Source organism: Bos mutus, chromosome 23 (genome assembly GCF_027580195.1).
Source record: "Bos mutus isolate GX-2022 chromosome 23, NWIPB_WYAK_1.1, whole genome shotgun sequence".
Classification (NCBI taxonomy): Eukaryota; Metazoa; Chordata; class Mammalia; order Artiodactyla; family Bovidae; genus Bos; species Bos mutus.
Genome location: NC_091639.1, coordinates 24,082,872 through 24,098,201, shown reverse-complemented (window position 1 = coordinate 24,098,201; position 15,330 = coordinate 24,082,872). Strand labels below are relative to the sequence as shown.

The 15,330-nt window shown below is 37.9% G+C and overlaps 1 protein-coding gene across 1 annotated transcript in view; it reads left to right on the top strand.

Annotated features, from left to right (window-relative positions):
- TSBP1 (testis expressed basic protein 1) overlaps nucleotides 1–15,330 on the top strand; it is a 153,526-nt gene that overhangs the window by 95,355 nt on the left and 42,841 nt on the right. The window contains exons 11-17 of the mRNA XM_070360966.1: nucleotides 6,931–6,951; nucleotides 9,555–9,593; nucleotides 10,152–10,172; nucleotides 12,116–12,136; nucleotides 12,823–12,843; nucleotides 13,405–13,425; nucleotides 14,030–14,050. Coding sequence (XP_070217067.1) covers nucleotides 6,931–6,951; nucleotides 9,555–9,593; nucleotides 10,152–10,172; nucleotides 12,116–12,136; nucleotides 12,823–12,843; nucleotides 13,405–13,425; nucleotides 14,030–14,050 — 165 coding nt within the window. The remainder of the gene's footprint in view (nucleotides 1–6,930; nucleotides 6,952–9,554; nucleotides 9,594–10,151; nucleotides 10,173–12,115; nucleotides 12,137–12,822; nucleotides 12,844–13,404; nucleotides 13,426–14,029; nucleotides 14,051–15,330) is intronic.

Genomic DNA, 15,330 nt, shown 5'->3' with positions numbered 1-15,330 from the left:
TTCTTGCCTGGAGAATCCCAGGGACGGGGGAACCTGGTGGGCTGCCGTCTATGGGGTCGCACAGAGTCGGACACTTAGCAGCAGCAGCAGCAGCAGCATTCTTTCTGGAAATTCTAGGAGTCAATCTGTTTCCTTGTTTTTTCAACCTCTAGAGGCTGCCCACATTCCTTGGCTTATGGTCCCCTTCCTCCATCTTCAAAACTAGTTAAAATAAGCTAAACTTTCACATCATATCACTCTGAACTTTGTTCATTATTACATCTCTTTCTTTGACTCCCTTCAACTTCCTGCTTGTGCTTTTAACACTTCTTAATATTACACTGGGCCCACACAGATCATACAGAATAATCTCTCTTTTTTAAGATTAACTGATTAGCAACATTAACTCCATTTGCAACCCTGATTCCATGTAATCTAACATATTCACAGATTCCGGGGATTAGGATGTGACCATGGAGGACAGGGGAGTGGAGGGGTTCTATATCATTTCCTTATTTCTCGATGCTTGACCCTGGATGTTTTCCTCAGATTATATCATTCACTAATTCTTTCTCTATGTTGTTTAGTCACCAAGTTGTGTCCAACTCTTTTACTACCCCATGGACTGTAGCCCGCCAGGCTCCTCTATTCATGTAGATTTCCCAGACAAGAATATTGAAGTAGGTTGCCATTTCCTTCTCCAGGGGATCCTCCTGACCCAGGGATTGTACCTACACCTCCTGCATTGCAGGTGGATTCTTTACCACTGAGCCACTGAGGAAGCCCAATTCTTTTATTTTTTTATTTTAATTGGAGGCTAATTACTTTACAATATTGTGGTGGTTTTGCCATACATTCACATGAATTGGCCATGGGTGTACATGTGTTCCCCATCCTGACCCTTCCTCCCAACTCCCTCCCCATCCCATCTCTCAGGGTCATCCCAGTGCACCAGCCCTGAGCACCCTGCTTCATGCATCAAACCTGGACTGATAATCTATTTCATATATGTTATATACATGTTTCAGGAGAAGGCAATGGCACCCCACTCCAGTACTCCTGCCTGGAAAATCCCATGGATGGAGGAGCCTGGAAGGCTGCGGTCCATGGGGTCACTGAGGGTCAGACACGACTGAGTGACTTTACTTTCACTTTTCACTTTCATGCATTGGAGAAGGAAATGGCAACCCACTCCAGTGTTCTTGCCTGAAGAATCCCAAGGAATGGGGAGCCTGGTGGGCTGCTGTCTATAGGGTCACACAGAGTCGGACACAACTGAAGTGACATAGCAGTAGCAGCAGCACATACATGTTTCAATGCTATTCTCTCAAATCATCCCACCCTCGCCTTCTCCCACAGAGTCCAACAGTCTGTTCTTTACATCTGTGTCTCTTTTGCTGTCTTGCATATAGGATCATCGTTACCTTCTTTCTAAATCCCATATATATGCATTAATATGCTGTATTGGTGTTTTTCTTTCTGACTTACTTCACTCTGTATAATAGGCTCCAGTTTCATCCACCTCATTAAAATGGATTCAAAGGAATTCTTTTTAATAGCTGAGTAATATTCCATTGTGTATATCTACCACGGCTTTCTTATCCATTCATCTGTCGATGGACATCGAGATTGCTTCCACGTCCTGGCTATTATAAACAGTGCTGCGATAAACATTGGGGTATAAGTGTCTCTTTCAATTCTTGTTTCCTCAGTGTGTATGCCCAGCAGTGGGATTGCTAGGTCGTATAGCAGTTCTATTTCCAGTTTTTTAAGTAATCTCCACACTGTTCTCCATAGTGGCTGTACTAGTTTGCATTTCCATCAACAGTGTAAGAGGGTTCCTTTTTCTCTGCACCCTCTCCAGCATTTATTGTTCATAGACTTTTGGATAGCAGTCATTCTGACTGGCATGAGATGGTACCTCATTGTGGTTTTGATTTGCATTTCTCTGATAATGAGTGATGTTGAGCATCTTGTCATGTATTTGTTAGCCATTTGTATGTCTTCTTTGGAGAAATGTCTGTTTAGTTCTTTGGCCCATTTTTTAATTGGGTCGCTTATTTTTTTGGACTTGAGCTGCAGGAGCTGCTTGTGTATTTTTGAGATCAATTCTTTGTCAGTTGCTGCGTTTGCTATTATTTTCTCCCATTCTGAAAGCTGTCTTTTCATCTTGCTTATAGTTTCCTTCTTTGTGCAAAAGCTTTTAAGTTTAATTAGGTCCCATTTGTTTGTTTTTGCTTTTATTTCCATTACTCTGGGAGGTGGGTCATAGAGGATCCTGCTGTGATTTATGTCAGAGAGGGTTTTGCCTATGTTCTCCTCTAGGAGTTGTATAGTTTCTGGTCTTATGTTTAGATCTTTAATCCATTTTGAGTTTATTTTTGTGTATGGTGTTAGAAAGTGTTCTAGTTTCATTCTTTTACAAGTGGTTGACAAGTTTTGCCAGCACCACTCGTTAAAGAGATTGTCTTTTCTCCACTGTATATTCTTGCCTCCATTGTCAAAGATAAAGTGTCCACAGGTGCATGGATTTATCTCTGGACTTTCTATTTTGCTCCATTGATCTATTTTTCTGTCTTTGTGCCAGTACCATACTATCTTGATGACTGTTGCTATGTAGTATAGCTTGAAGTCAGGTAGGTTGATTCCTCCAGTTCCATTCTTCTTTCTCAAGATTGTAAAGCCCAATTCTTTCTCTGAGTCTCTTCTCTTTGTTTACCCACCTAATGATTTTTGTAATTTAATGACTACATTTTCTACATTTTTTCATTCAATTTTATTCTCTATCAAATATACTTCTTCTGAATTAATGTTATTCTTGCTTTATGGATTCTATCCTTTATTAACTTCCCTTGTGGCTCAGCTGGTAAAGAATCCACCTGCAATGTGGGAGACCTAGGTTAAATCCCTGGGTTGGGAAGATCCTGTGGAGAAGGGAAAGGCTACCCACTCCAGTATTCTGGCTTGGAGAATTCCATGGACACAGTCCATGGGGTCACAAAGAGCTGGACATGACTGAGCGACTTACACTTCACTTCACTTCACTATTTGAAAATCTCTTTTGAATTGCTCTTCCTTCATGTGTTACCCCATTTGTTGTGGCTACTGTCTATCAGAACAGTAGGTTTCCTCAGATATATTCTGACTTCTGTCTGTGAGCTCATCTGTTTGAGTTTCTCATAAATCTTTGTTGTATAATAATCCTATTACTGCACAGACTTAATAGGCCAGTTTTTATAAGTTTCTACACACATAGTTTCTTCCCTACATGAGGAATTCAAATGCGGGCTCTATACCTGAACTCAGCTTACACTGAAGTTCTACCACTGCTGATGACTCTGTTTCCAACCATGGCCTGGTGCAAACAGGTCGCTTCCTGGCATACACCACCTAACCAACAGGTGAGAATTAATGGTGCCCTTTTCACAGATTGAGATTTTGTGAGTCTTAGATATACAAGAAGACTAGTCCCAGGCTCTTAAAATGCATAAGACACATGGCCTTCATTTTTGTTTCTGATCGGCTGTTGACATCCTGGCCTCCTGTTAAGATACACGAGTGATGAAACTTCCCATTCACTATCCAAAGTATGGATTACCTCTTGATATATTATTCCAGGAGACTTTTTTTCCTAGTTTTCAAGCTCAGCTCTACATTTTAAATTTTTAAGAAATATTGTGCCCAACTTTTCCAAGTGATTAGAGAAGTGGGTAAAATATCCATCTTGACAGTGAGCCTTGACATTTTATCTTCTAACGTTCAGGTACATCCTGTTTTTCTTGTTATTCAGCATTCCCATAGGACACAATTGATTTTGAAATGGAAACCCTTTGTTGAAGCAATTATATAGTAATAATTTGGTGCAACAAAGGATCTTTCAAAGGACAAAATAAGACAAAGAAAATTAAGGAGAGGGAAAAGGAAGAAGAGGAGAGACAAGAGGGAAGAGGGGAAAGGACAAAAGCAGCAGGATCAGAAATGAAAGAAGACAGGGAGGCAGGAAAGTTTCCATGGTCTGAGAAACTATTAATCCCTGCAACAGTGTTATTCTTTTAATAAAAGAAATTAAATGATGGATTGCATAGATCTTGCACTCCTGTCCTATCTTAAGACTATTACTGATAGAATAAATAAAATCTGAAGTTCATACCCAAAAAACAATCCGTAGATGGATATCCATCTTCCCACCAGATGGCACTGCAACTGATAATAGAAAAGGGAATGTGACCTCTTTCCATAACCTCTTCCTAATATAGTAGCTATAGAATCTAAGTTCTCCCTGAGACACACTGATCTTCTTTTCCTGTTTTCTTTTAGCACTGTCTCAATCCAATATTGGTAAGTTCCTTTCAGTTTAGTCACTCAGTCATGTCCAACTCTTTGTGACCCCATGGATTGCAGCACACCAGGCTTCCCTGTCCATCACCAAATCCTGGCGCTTACTCAAACTCATGTCCATTGAGTCAGTGATGCCATCCAACCATCTCATCCTCTGTTGTCCCCTTTTCCTCCTGTCTTAAATCTTTCCCAGCATCAGGGTCTTTCCCAATGAGTCAGTTCTTCACATCAGGTGGCCAAAGTATTGGAGTTTCACCTTCAGCATCAGCCCTTCTAATGAATATTCAGGACTGATTTCCTTTAGGATTGACTGGTTGGATCTTCTTGCAGTCCAAGGGACTCTCAAGAGTCTTCTCCAACACCACAGTTCAAAAGCATCAATTCTTCAGTGCTGAACTTTCTTTACAGTCCAACTCTCACATCCATACATGACTACTGGAAAAACCAGAGCTTTGACTAGACTGGCCTTTGTTGACAAGTAATGTCTCTGCTTTTTAATATGTTGTCTAGGTTAGTCATAGCTTTTCTTCCAAGGAGCAAACGTCTTTTAATTTCATGGCTGCAGTCACAAAGTGCAGTGATTTTGGAGCCCCCCCAAAAAATAAAGTCTGTCTCTGTTTCCACTGTTTCCCCATCTATTTGCCATTAAGTGATGGGACCAGATGCCATGATCTTAGTTTTCTGCATGTTGAGTTTTAAGCCAACTTTTTCACTCTCCTCTTTCACATTCATCAAGAGGCTCTTCAGTCCTTCTTCACTTTCTGCCATAAGGATGGTGTCATCTGTATATCTGAGGTTATTGAGATTTCTCCCAGCAATCTTGATTCCAGCTTGTGCTTCATCCATCCTGGCATTTCACATGATATACTCTGCATATAAGTTAAATAAGCAGTTTACATCTTCTTTACATCTACCATTTACATTTACCAGGTACTTTACATCTTCTTAATAACCCTATGAAGCAGACATTATTACAAATGCTCTATTTTAAGTGAACAAACTTAGGTGCAAAAAAAGAGTTAAGAAGTTTGTGCAGGGTCACACAGCTAACAAGTAAAAGAATGAGGATGTAAATTCAAGCATTCTAGCACCTGATCGCCCACAGTACCTAAACAGAACTAATTAGGGTCCCATTTTAAAGAGTTTCATGAGAATTATGTGCTTTTTAAATCAATTAATTCAGACTTTTGTAGGTTTTTATTATTCCTCAGTGTCTATTCCAGGAATCTTATTTAAGTCTTCTATTTCTCAATTCAGGAAAGAGAAATGAGAGCAACTGAGTAAAAACAAAGGAGAACATAGGGCAACTAAAGAAAGTTTAGCTAAGACTAAGGTCTTCCAAGCTCCCTGAAGAGTTTCAACCTTTACAAAGACTGAAAAGAAAGAGTAAATGGCCTCCATGCTCATCACTTGTCCTAAACATTTTTCTGGGCTTCAGTCACAGCACCAAAGCACAGGATCTTTAAAAATCTATGACCAAATCTCATCACAGGTGGAACAGAGAATTGGGTGCTCCCTCAGGAGGGGAGAGAGTCTTTTTCTCATGCTTCTCTTCAAAAAGGAATTAACTCTGACGTTTTTAAGGAGTTGACCTCAAGGATTTATCTGTGTGTCCATTTAATGGAGCTCAGGAATTGACCATGTTCCCAGTTGTTTCTCCACCATGAAGAATGTCAGCCCTTTTGCTTCTCTATTATCGTAGATTTTATTGGTTAACGATGAAAGGCCCGGGAATATAGGACTTCAGTCTGTGAATTCAGACTAAGTAAATCATTAAAAGTTGAGCCAAAAAGTGTTGTTAAACCCTATTATTTTAAAGATTCATTAAATAAGGTCCTGAAAGATAATGAAAATTATCAAATTTCATATAGCAATTTAAAATTTAACAAAGCAAGTAAGACAAATGCTTATCTTTTCTGCACTGAATATAGTGAGGATTCATTCTACCAAAGTTTGTATGTTACTATTACTGTCATAATTATTATCATGAATAATTATCACAAGCTTTCTCTATAACTTATTTTATAAGAACACTCCAAAGATCAATGGAAAAGAATAGAAAAAAAAAATGAGTTTAGAAGTAGGAAAGAAATTACTTTTTAAAAGAATGTTCCAGGAAGAATAGAAAGAGGAGAAAATTGAGTGGGTACAGAGGAAAGTGCACGAACTTAGAGTCAGAGACACTGGAGGCTAAAACTGCCTATAATTTTTTGGATATTCAGGCACAGACCTTTGCCTCTCTCAGTCTTAGTTTTCTTTTTTACAAAAGTAACATAGCCTTTCTTTGGTTCTTGAAGCTATCACATTTTGGAGAGGATACTCTCCAAACTGAAAAGAGAAAAGGGTAAGGAATAGAAAATAGGGGAAATAAAAGGTGCTGAATAGAATCATTATATTGGGAATATAGTAAGTTTGAATTCTCTCCAAAAAATTTCCACTCCTGCATAATATCCAAGAGGAAAGAAGAAGACTTAAAGATTCAAGAGGTGTGGTAACTTGTACCTACTGGAGAATTGAGGGTCTAATGTACAGTTTCTGGAAAGACTTGGGAAATAGGTGGATTATTTAAATAATTAATTCTAGACTGATTTGAATTTTTCTATTGTTCTTTAGTTTTACCTCAAGAATCTGTGAGTAAGTTTTCTTTTTGTTTCAAAATCTGGTCTGTAAGAACTGTATATAAAATGAGATGAGATAAAATCATGGGAACTGAATTGCAGCCTAGAAAATTTAGTGAATCTGTGATTTTAAAATGTTCTGGGGACTTCCCTGGTCCAGTGGTTAAGACTCTGCACTTTCACTGCAGGGGACACAGGTTTGATCCCTGGTCAGGGAATTAAGATCTTACATGCCATGTAGCACAGTAAAAAAAAATTTTTAATAGAAAAAAATTTTTTTTAAATATGGTTTGTAGGGCTCCTATACTAGGCAGAGGTAATCTCCCTGTCTTATCTGTTCCCTGCTTTGTGACCAGGCTTGAGGCTCACAATTCTCCACCTTCTCTTTAATTATCTTATCTATGTCATATAAAATGTCGCCTGTAGATGTATTTTGTTTGAACAGCATAGCATTATTTTAAGTTTTGTATTTTGTGTTTTTAGATAGGGTGTGCATTTTTCAAGTGGCCAACATCCCCACTAGCCCCATAACTAACATTCATAATTCATGAGAACTGCTGGCTCCTAACAGCAACTAAGTTTGTGATACCCACAAAGATAATCAGTATTGTGATTTCTGTCCAATATGGAAAATTTAGCACTTTCTAAGAGAACTAATCCTGACATTTTCATTAAGAAGAGTAACTATTCTCAAACCACATTCTTAATAAAAAAAAAAAAAAAAAAGCACATAGTAGTACTTGGGCAAGATACTCACGTCATCCTTTTTTAGCTACTTCTCCACTCCGAAAGTCAGTAAGTGGTTATCTTTCACTGTCCTACTTATTGTCTTCACCTAGACAAGACCACAAAACTCTCAGCTTAAAATTTTCCTGTCCTCATTATTCTATAGTACTTTAGGTCAGGAATAGAAAATATATGATATGCATACCACCTCTGTTCACACTTTTGCCGGTGGCAGACTTCAATAATGGATCATGGTTCTCTTTCCTGCTCATTCCTGCTCAGCCCACATGCAACCTAAAATTCTCCTAATCTCCAGGGAGTTGCTACTTAGAATTAGCATACAACTCATATTCTTAACAATATATGTATTTTTAAACTACCTTAATTTGGTAGTGGGTGTGACATGTTACTTCAATTTATACCATTTAGAAAAACTGACATCTCTTCCCAAATGCTTAAGTAGATCTCATCATTTATGGAAAAAGCTATTATTTCCCACCTAACATAAAAAATAAATAAACAAAACAGAGTCATAAGTATGCAAATGAAAACAAAGATTTACTACATAGCACTGAGGATTATAGCCATTATCTTGTAATAACTTTTATAGAGCATAATATGTAAAATACTCAGTCACTATGCCATACACCTGAAACTAATGTATTTTAAATCAACTATACTTCAATAAGTATAGTTGGGCTTCCTTGGTGGCTCAGACAGTAAAGCATCTGCCTGCAATGTGGGAGACCTGGGTTCAATCCCTGGGTCAGGAAGATCCCCTGGAGAAGGAAATGGCAATTTCCAGTACTCCAGTACTCTTGCCTGGAAAATTCCATGGATGGAGGAGCCTGGCATGATACAGTCAATGGGATCACAAAGACTCGTACATGACTGAGCAACTTCATTTTATACTTCAATAAAAAAAAAAATTGTAAACTTTGCAACTCACAATATTTCCTACTAAATATAATTGTTTAAATAAGACTTCAGCACTCAAACAGTGATAAACAATGAGAAATAAAAATACATAAAAAACAAAGAGCTGAATAGGTTAAAAAAAAAGACAAGGTGAGGAAAGTAATAGGGAGCAAGAATATCACTGAAAATCTCTAAAACAGGAAAGTTAAAGACCAAATTAGGTTCTAAGTCCAAGTCATAATTTTATATATATGCAAAACCTTGGGAATTCCACGAGCAAATTAACTCATTTCATTAAAAAGAGTTGGTTCAGTAAAGAGATTTTTGGCATCTGAAAATAAGATGGGTTTTTCAAGCCAGAAACAACAGTTAAGAGACTGCAAGGTAACTAAGGAAAACAAAAGGATAGTTTTTTTAAGAGTCAAATCACACAGATTAATAAATCAGAAAAACATACTGAAATGCTCATAATTATGTCCTGTCACCAACATTCAGAACTTTCTAAATGACAGTAAGAAATAAAAGAGAGAAACAAGAAAGTAGAAGAAAAGTAAAATAAAGCAGAATACCTTAAATGCAGTGAAAACTTACTAATTTGCAGAAGAATTTCATTCCTTACAGTCACTGAATATTTCTTTCCATAACATTTCTATTAGAACTTTTCAGCTTTCCTTATCCATTATTATGCTTGCTTTTTCACTGCAACATTGCAATGTAAGTAAGACAGGAGATATGATTTCCATTTTAAAGACTAGAAAATTAATGCTTCAAAGGTTTAGTGACTTACCCAGTCAAAGAGCTAGAAAGTAGCAAAGCTAGGACTCTCTAATATTGGATCTTTAACCTCAAGGGTATTTGTACCTCATGCCCTCTGAAAGTCTAAATCAAAGTGGGATTATATTTGTCAATTTTCTTTCTCTTTTGGTTAAACAGCAAACATTTATTTCTCTAAGTTCTTGTCAATTTTCATCATAGGTGATACAAATAACTTAAAAGCAACTCCAGAACTTTTACGTAAGTTTCCCCTCAACTCAGTTGTTTCCATCTTTTACAAAGTGCCTACCACTGTGGGACTGGGCTGGGGGGCGAGGGGAATGCCTACTATTAGGGGACTGCAGGGGAGGGAGTTGAGGAGGCACGTAAAGATGGAAGAAAGAGAACAATTACTCATTATTTTATTGCTCTCCTTTACTGGTATGAGGAACTTGATGTTGATTTCAGGATCCCCCTAAGTAACTAATGATTTTCTTATTTTGCAAAGTGGAAATTCCACTAATAAAAAATAAAATAATTAACCAAAAAGTAAAATAAAATCCCCAGTTCGATGGGGTCATTTAGCAGAAACAAACTTTTAGAAGGATCTGACAGCAAGACAACTATAACAATTGAGAATACAAAAAATAATTGGGGAGAATATGATCTTATTGGATTCCTAAGGAAAAGGGTGGGGGGGTAGATACAGATTCACCTTCTCACTGCCCTCCATGTAAATCTGATATGTAGTAAATGCTTATTCTGAAACTCCATGAAATGTACATTCTTCAGTCAAACTTTTTTATGTTTACATTTTAGCTGGCACTGTAGGACCCATAAGTAAGTTCTTTTTCTATATTTTAATCCTCCTGTGTTTTGCATCATATACTGTTAGAATATGTAAGACACTGCTATCCCTGGACATTTTTAACCCCTCCGGCACAACTTTTTAATTATTTTCTCTTTATTCTCTAATATTATCTTAACAAGTTAGGTTCCTCTGTGAGGAAGTACTGTCAGTTTTAATTATATAAAAATTTTGAGATTCGGTGGCAGAGGGAATTGTTAGAAAAGTAGGCAGTTTCCTTTCTAAAAATCCCAGTAGCACTCAGAGGATGAGGATAGTGAGTTTCAACTGGCTGACCCAGGATACCCAGGATATTGTTGACAGTTGTGTGGAATTTATATGCCCTGCTATTATCAAAGAGTAAATCTGGAAGAAGGGTCCACATAGCATTTTAAATGATATAACCAAACATTTCTGGTAGAAGCACTGGGGAGAATAAAGACTGAGAGATAAGAGAGAGGCAGTTGATTTAGAAATGAAAAAAAAAAAGGTAAAAGGAGAGAGCAATGTACAAATGCTCTGAAACTTTATGAGTCCTTTACAGCCTTGTTGTATAAAGTGAGTCCAAGGACCTGTGTTGGCATCACCTTGGAGTTTATGAGAAATGCAGAATCTCAGCCTAACACCCATTCTCAGAACTATTAAATCAGAATCTGCTTTTTAACAAGATCCCCAAGTGATTTGTGTGCACAGTAAAATTTAGAATTATTGCTTTACGGAGAAGGCAATGGCACCCCACTCCAGCACTCTTGCCTGGAAAATCCCATGGACAGAGGAGCCTGGTGGGCCGCAGTCCATGGGGTGGCTAAGAGTCGGACACGACTGAGCGACTTCACTTTCACTTTTCACTTTCATGCATCGGAGGAGGAAATGGCAACCCACTCCAGTGTTCTTGCCTGGAGAATCCCAGGGATGGGGGAGCCTCCTGGGCTGCCGTCTATGGGGTCGCACAGAGTCGGACACGACTGAAGCAACTTAGCACCATTGCTTTACAGAGTTTCAATGCTTTTGCATTTGGAAAGGAAATAAAAAGTTGAGTGTACTTGACCTAAGTTTAACTAGTTCCTCTATCTCTAAAGATTCTCCACACAAAGAGTAGCCTTAAAGCATGAAACTCAAAGAGGTTTGATTAATTTCCTAACACATCTCTATTCATCACTCCTGAAGATGTTCAGAACTTGAGCACTTGGGCAGTGCCAACCCTGAAGGGAGGAGGAAGAAGAACAATTTGAGGAGTTAGGGCTCATGGCAAATCACATCCTGTGTCTACTCCTCCTGGAGCTTTTATGCACATGAAACATGATTAAGATAATCAACATGCAAACTTCAAGCATAAATACTGGAGAGGTGCCACAAAAGTGCACCTAGGAGGTATAGAGGGGTACGTGTGTATGTGTGTAAAGAAAGAGAAGGCTGTTATTGCTAAGCATGGGTATCTCATGCCTCAATCTCTTTAGCCCCCAACTATACCTATGAACGTCTTGAGTCTATCTAGAAGTTTCTATACCTTCTTAGACACTAAGATATTGAAGACTAAGTTAATCTGTTGAATAAGGGAACCAAAGTCACTTAAAAGAGACAGAAATTTCCACTTCCTCCTTCAGAAGATGAGGCTATGGTTTCTAGCTAAACAAGTTCAAATTAGCCCAGCTGGAGGAAGGACAATGGCTTGTAATCTACAGAGCTACAAATAGGGCACCCACTGGGGAAGGAACACTGACCACTGCACCCTTGCAGCTCCAGCTGCCAGAGCCAGTAGTCCTGGGATTCTCCAAGATGGAGAATTAAGAATAAACTTCATTTACTTTTCCAGTGAAGTGGAAATTTTAGTCCTGGTGCCTATACTTTTGATGTTTTCCCAGAAATAATTTCAATGAAAATTGCATTTTCCTAGAACCATTCTAATTAGTTCTGTCTTGTTTTTCTCATATTTTAGCTGGAACTATTGGCCCAATAAGTGAGTTTCTTTTCTGTTTCCTAATTCTGACACTCTTTGGTCTTCTGTGGGATAGGGGACCCTCTCTTCACCCTGTTTCCATTTCTACATCTCTAGGCTTTCCCAGTCATGCTACTTGATTGCATTTGAATCTCCTGATGCCTAGGCTATCAGAAATAGATACCCTGAATTGTAACTGAGTTTAAGACAAGGGAAAGCCAAATAATTTATATTTAAAATAATGACCAGGAAAAAATTCTCTGAGTTATCATCAAAATAATCAAAACTGTTATTTATGGGCTTTTCCTAAATTGAGGGAAGAACTACAAGAAAAACAGGTAGTTCTAGAAGAAGGCAAAAGAATAAGCATGGTAAAGACAAAAGAAGAGATGGTGATGAAACAAAGATAAAGGAACTGACATCTACCAATTCCCAAACAGTTAGAATCCTTTGAGACAGCTGAAAGGTAGAGAAAAGAGGAAAACAGATGAGGGAGAGGGATGAGGGTGAAGGAGAAGAGAGAACGACCTTCAGACTAGGTTCTATATGTTCTTCTCTGCCATAGATTTATCACTTAAGATGAATGCTGAACGATTTGATCCAGTGGGTGGATTATGGGTCTTCCTGGGTTCTTAAAAATAATATTAGTGGCATAAGAATTCAGTTAACATCAAACCACACCAATTTCCTTCATCTTTGCATTTCAGTGCAATTCACAGCACCTATTCGTAAGTACTGAACTTGTTTATCTACTCTGGTTCCTTTGACATCTGACCTACAGGTCTTTAGAACTGATCTGCCCTTTTTCTTGATATCATGCTTCTTGACTCCCCTAGTATTCCTATCACAGTTTCCAAAAAAGCTCTGAATGATGTAGAGCTTCTATGGGCTAATGTAAGAAAGTAGAAAAGAAAAGGACCCTCTTAGAAGCAGTCCTAATGCTGTCAGCAAGGGAAGGTTCATTTTTCAAATAACAGTAAGTCCCTAAAGAAATGAGGAAAAAAAGAAAAAGTTCTAAGAAAAAAAAGAGGCATTACAAATTAGCGGGAATGAGTCTTTCCAAATCCTCTAAAGAGTTTCCATCATCACTGAAAAGGGAAGGCCTCCATTCCTGTAGGTCTCCTAGGCTGTGCAACAGGAAGCCTATTCAAGGACTGCCATACATGCAACCTTTGATCTCCCTGGGGTTTTCATTATGACACTCTCTCTAGAGTAAGTATTGGAGAATGGGTATCTCTTTCATAGTTATGCAACATACTGATCTCTCCCCCTCTCTCTCTGTTTCTCAGCTGGAGCTACAGGACCTATCAGTAAGTTTTCTGTCTAATTCTTCACTGTAGAGCATTTTAATTGCCTTTGGTATATTAAGAATCCTCCCTTGGATTCCACGTTAGGACTTCAGGGGTTTGAGCGTCCACATTTTCTTGACCTTTCGATTTTCTTCTACCAAGCATTTCTGCAAGTCATTAATGATTCTGTGAATGTACATTCCACTGCTAAATACAAGCTATAAAGTAAAAGACAAACACTTGTAGAAGGTTTCCAAAGACTTGTCAACATCATACAAAGGACTTTTAAAACCAGAATGAGATGAAGTGAAATGAAACAAGGAAAAAAGGAAGATAACCAAGTTTAAATGGAGAAGAATTTTTCCCATCCTCTACAGAGATTTTAATGGACCACCAGGGTAATCTCTGTTTACTACTTACCCTCTCAGTGGATCCATTAGATGAGGAACTCTTATACGTAATAAATTTTCTTACCACTCCAGTAAGAAAGGCAACAGCCCCACTACCCAGCTGCAGCTTTCCCCAAGTTTGGTGGTACAGAGTCTTACTAGGGAACACAAACCAGAACCTGAAAGCACCTCCTCAGTTTTTTTCACTTCTTTTCTTCTTTTTTATTCTTTTATAGAGCTCTCTCAAAAGACCATCGGTAAGTCACCTAAGTCTCAAATTATAACACCTTTTAACCCTTTATAATGCTTAAAACATCAGTCTATTTTTATTTCAATGATTCATGCCCACAGACTCCAGGACCAAGTGTTTCCACTGCCTCATTATCCCACCCAGAATTCCTAAAGGTTGGATTCACCCAGATTCTGCAATAAAAGATATTAATTACAAAGCTGAAAAACAAAGTTTAAAAAAAAAAAAGTCCCCTAAGGATGGTCTTCTGTGAGCTGTTCCCACTTTAGTACATAATCTAGCTCTTTAAAACCAATATGTAATAAAAATTTAGAACATAGCTCCTAAACTTCTTGCTTTCTATGCATGTAATCTTTCATTATATAATCTTCATTTTGTTAAAAAAAGAAAAGAAATTTTAAGATTCTTTTCATTTCTAACTACTCTGAAAAGTTCTCTCCAGGATAGGTAGGTTCTATTTCACCAACTTTTAGCAACTTGCCCTGTTGCATTTTTCCAGAGAAACATTATAAATAATGGTTAGGCTTCTAGATACAATTATCTATAATTATATGCTTATAAACAAGAGCAGTCATAGCTTCACACACTGGATTATAGTATTCCTAGCGAAAACTGAAAATATTTTTAAATTATAAAATTAAAGAAATATGATTTTAGGTTCCTCTGTGCTCATTTGACAAAATGAATGAGTCTTGTATTTGTATCTAGTCACATTCTTTGAATGATTCTTATAATGCTTTATGACTTTTCTAAATCTCAAATGCATTATGTTGTTGGATTCAATGGTGGTGGGTAAAGCAGATATTATACCCATTCCTCTTCTGCTAGAGTAATCTTGACAATGATCTGCGCAGATGTCTAAAGAGATCCCATAAGAACGTGCCTAAACACATGGGCACTATACTCAAGGAAGCCCAAAGCCATGGCTTTCTAATAGGTATTTAGAGTTCTCCCAGTTCAGATGCAGTTCACTGTTCAAGGATCATCCTTGTGTAAAACCAATATTGCCAGGTAACATGGCAGATTTACAATCTTTATCAGGTCATGAAAGGATCAGAGCTAGAAAATCAACTGAAAGCTAAATTCTCATTAAAAACTGAAGACTTTGTTGACCCTTTGTCTACAGACACTAAAACTAATCAAGACAGTCTTTGACCCTTTATCAGTCCCCAGTAAGCGGGAAGCTGTGAGAAGACAGGACCCTTATCTTCCTACCCTAATACCTACTCCTAGAACATATTAGCTGGTCAGAAATACTTTAGTACAGGGTGGTCCCTTGAAAAAGCA